This window comes from Alosa sapidissima, chromosome 5, assembly GCF_018492685.1.
Source record: "Alosa sapidissima isolate fAloSap1 chromosome 5, fAloSap1.pri, whole genome shotgun sequence".
In the NCBI taxonomy this organism is placed as follows: domain Eukaryota; kingdom Metazoa; phylum Chordata; class Actinopteri; order Clupeiformes; family Clupeidae; genus Alosa; species Alosa sapidissima.
Genome location: NC_055961.1, coordinates 637,501 through 641,695, shown reverse-complemented (window position 1 = coordinate 641,695; position 4,195 = coordinate 637,501). Strand labels below are relative to the sequence as shown.

Sequence of the window (4,195 nt, the reverse complement as noted above, 5' to 3'; positions counted from 1 at the left end):
TTCTCCCATAACTCTTAGTAGGCCTATTTAACAACATTATATCTCATCATGTTCTCGCCAGTTTGGGCAAAATGTTGTCACTGAACCAAATTATACCAAGTATAGGCCTACCTATCTTACACAACATGTAAATGCACGGTCCACTGTGGCCTATGATAAACACTGTACGGGGGGGGGGGGGTAGCTTCGGGGGGATAGCGGGGCAGTAACGTCATCTTTCTCACGTAATGCAGTTCATCAAGACCTAACTAACAGAACACGGAGAGACTGCCAACTGCAGTTATTTTTCCCTCATGACTGCATTTCCCATGGCGCCCGCTACTGCTGATAAGTAGGGGGACATATTAGCTACGTATTTTAGTTCTTTAAACTACACATTTTACACCTGATTTTAATTAATTTATTTTTTAATAATCGCAACCGGCCATGACCGTGGAGCAGAATGTCCTCCAGCAGCATTCGCAGAAGGTATGTTAAGTTGAGTATGAGTAACTTGCAGTAGCAAGCTAGCGATAGCTATTTACCCTGCGCCATGGTCTGTCTGCAAGAGAAAGTTAGCTAGCCAGTTAGCAACCCTTCTTAAGACATAACTGATTGTGATTCTTCCAACCAAACCTTTAATACTTCATATGTCTCTTGTGATTTTTACCAGTAGCGAGCTGCACTGCCTGTGATTTATACGTCTATTCATATTATTGCATGGAATGGAACATGCAATGCACCCCTGCCAGCTAACGGTACTTGCTACGTAATTAGCTAGCTAGCAGCTAGCTTACGTCAGTGTTGCCCAAATAAACAAATGGCACGCCTAAGTTTGTTTTGAAGTGGACATTAGCTCACTCATTACATTAGGTCAAATAACAATACCAACTGATTATAGACTGTAAACATCACAGTTAAGTAATGTTACAAGTAGAAACACCTCGTTAAGTAACGTTAATGGTGGGTTAACTATCCAGCAAGTTTTTCAGCGCAATGAACTGCTGACAAGCTAGCTCAGGTTAGCTAACGGTATTCCTTGGCCATTATTATTAGTGGTTGTAGCAATACTGATTATACACACATGTTTTATAGATGCATAAACCTCAGGGCTGGCCCGTAAATGGGTTTGACATGTCGTTCTAGTTTACATTGACGTTATGTATGGATGGATAATGTTGTGTCCGTCAACTGTTAGCCAGTTAACTTAGTTATGTCATCTAACGTTGCACTATATGGGCTGGGTATGCACTGCCTAAATGGTGAATTACAATTGCAAGGTAAGTTAACATAACAAGCCAACGTTGACGTTTTAAGGAGTCATCCAGGGTCATTCTTACATTATAGCAGGGCCCTTAGTCAGCACATTTTATGTTTTTATCTTTGAGGCCAGTCAAATCAATTTGCAGTTGGGCGATTGACTTTTGCCAACTATTCTATCATAGTTCAGTTGTGTTATCTAGCACTACTATTTGTAAGTTGATCTAAGTCAGCCGTCATGGCCAACTAAAGTTACTGCTGTGCCCTCCGCATTACCTTTAACACTTAACTTTCAATTCAACATGATTGCAGTGTAACATTAGCTCTTGTGCTGTCCTGACTATTACCTGCATTGTAACGGTGCTGAAAGGCTTTGTTAACGTGAACAGAGGTCGGTTTGGCACGTAGAACTACATGTCGTACACGGACATTTAAACAAACGTCTGCTTGGTCTGTTAACGGTGGCTTGCTAATGATGTGATGGCGTTTTAGGCCTCGGGCATGGTGAACATTGTTTGGCAGGGTGCCGGTGTTGGGTCCGAACTCAAATTACAGTTGTGAAACGTTTGTTTACATCTTGTTCTTCACTTGGCTCTTCCCATAGTCAGTAAACGAGATGACCGTTCGATCAGCTAGTTGACTAAAATCAGAGACGGTTGATTCTAAAGTATTTTTGCTAAAAGGACTGAATCGCACATGCGTGGTTAAATGTTTGCTGTCAGTGAAGACCGAGTAAATATAAAAACAGAGTGGTCAAGAACGACCACATTGTTTAGCTGGTTTTAACCAAAGATCTGCTCCGCTTCAACCCTTTCTGGTTTAACGTTATCATGTTACGCAATAGAAGAGACGGCTAGATTTCATTTGTTCTGCTAAATGTCTGGAGATTTTCATCCAGTCAATTGATTTCTCCCCTGTGGTTGTGGACAGTCCATAGCATAATAGGGTTAATGCACAGTTGGCCGGTGATGTCCACCCCCTGGCTAAACAGATGCTCCGTTTACAAAAGATGGTACCCAGTGTGCACTAAAAGATTTCTCTGAAAAGCTGTCAAAGCAAATAAAGAATAGGGTGTGTGATCCCATTTGCACATATTCACAAACTCACATTCATTTGATCTAGTATTCCTGTCTGCCCAATTACACTGTGCTAAATAGATGGTCATTTCTTTATAAACCCAGTGGTGTAGTCTTAGCTCTAGTGGGTATACTGTGGTGTAGTCTAGTTAGCTGTAGTGGGTATACTGTGGTGTAGTAGTTAGCTCTAGTGGGTATACTGTGGTGTAGTCTAGTTAGCTGTAGTGGGTATACTGTGGTGTAGTAGTTAGCTCTAGTGGGTATACTGTGGTGTAGTCTAGTTAGCTGTAGTGGGCATACTGTGATGTAGTAGTTAGCCGTAGTGGGTATACTGTGATCAACCCCAAATGTTAATATATATCCTTGTCTCTTTTAAGTGGGTATACTGAGATGGTGATGCTTTTTAAGTGGGTATACTGCGTAGTCCTGCGTATCACGTAGACTACACCACTAAATCTGCATAGGTTGCGTATCACGTGGACTACACCACTGTATAAATCTGCAGGTTCTATATTGTTGCTCTGTGATTTATAAGTAACTTTTTTGATCCTGTGAGGGAAATTTGGTCTCTGCATTTAACCCAAATAAAGAAAAAAATATTAAAAAAATCTTTGTATATTCCCACAAGGTGTTTAGGTGCTCTGAAAATGAGAACCAAAATGATTTTTTAGACTTCTAAGGTCTGCTGTTCAGACCCTGAAGGAATTTATTTTCTGTTCATTGTTTTTTGTGAGAGTGTTTCTACTTATCTCAGTAAGGAAAATAAATCAAGAGCCTATGTTGAGTACAAATATGTCTTCTGAAGGCTTAAACAGAGCCCAGCCAAAAACTCCAATAAAATTTGTATCAACTTTGAGGGACAGCTATGACCATGCAGGATTATCCAGACCAAACGTGACGATTTTGCTACATACCATTCCTATTTATGTAACAGCATGCAAAATTTGAGCCTCCTACATGGTTTAGTTCTTGCGCTGTGGGCTTGTGAACTTTGACAAAAAAAAGAGGCTGGACAAAATAGACACCCCCCTCCCCCTGTAAAACTGGCTGTATCTTGGAAAGTATTGATCTTACATAAGAGTAATTTTACAGTGTGTCTCCTGGGTAACATAGGTACACCTGGTAATTTCTTCAGAATTTTTTGAGACGTAAGTGCGTGGGCCCTGGTTGAACTGACGTGGAATGACCCAGTAGTACTGACCGAACATGAAATAGATTGTTTACAAGTTATGGTAATGTATATTCTATTGCGCTTTCATCACATTAGCACCCTATGATTACAGCTAGTTATGTCTCGTCAAAATGATTACAGCTCGTTATGTCTCGTCAAAATTCATTGATGAAGGAAGGTTCGCTTTATCCCAGAGTACCATACTCGTTTCACTTAGGCTAGACTAAAACAGAAGAGAAGAACTTGGCACTAACCATGTAGTCGTGTTTTCTATAGCATATTCGTTAACCTGTCGTTCTTTGAACAAAAATGTTGGGATATGTCTGCGAGGTGTTTAGCCAAGTTCCATGCGTAGCCTACTGCTTTTAAATGACTTTGAAACATATTTCACAAACGGGCCTCTGTGTATCTGATGGCTTGCCTTCACTATTCGCGATGTATCCGAAATAGTTGCAGATTTCACTTCACCTTCTCATCCTAACAATGGATTATTCCTACCGCTGAAATCAAGAAGACGCCTATGTAGTCACAAAGCCAGAACTGAGAGACTCGGGAGAAGTTTTTATCTCCAGGCCATCCGAACTCTGAACTCACACTATACTGACTTTGCACTCATTCACTACTCAGCACTCATGACCTCCCCCCCCCCCCCACCCCCACCCCACACACACACACACACACACACACACACACCTACAAGACTTTTAGC

General features: G+C 41.1%; 1 protein-coding gene across 5 annotated transcripts in view; it reads left to right on the top strand.

Moving 5' to 3' along the window:
* Positions 1 to 253: 253 nt before the first annotated feature.
* usp25 (ubiquitin specific peptidase 25) overlaps positions 254 to 4,195 on the top strand; it is an 84,831-nt gene continuing 80,889 nt past the window's right edge. For 2 of the 5 annotated variants that reach the window (XM_042092049.1, XM_042092051.1), the window contains exon 1: positions 254 to 468. In XM_042092049.1, the coding sequence (XP_041947983.1) occupies positions 427 to 468 (42 nt within the window). In that variant the 5' untranslated portion in view covers positions 254 to 426. The remainder of the gene's footprint in view (positions 469 to 4,195) is intronic. The other 3 variants (XM_042092048.1, XM_042092046.1, XM_042092050.1) reach the window with 2 other exon arrangements.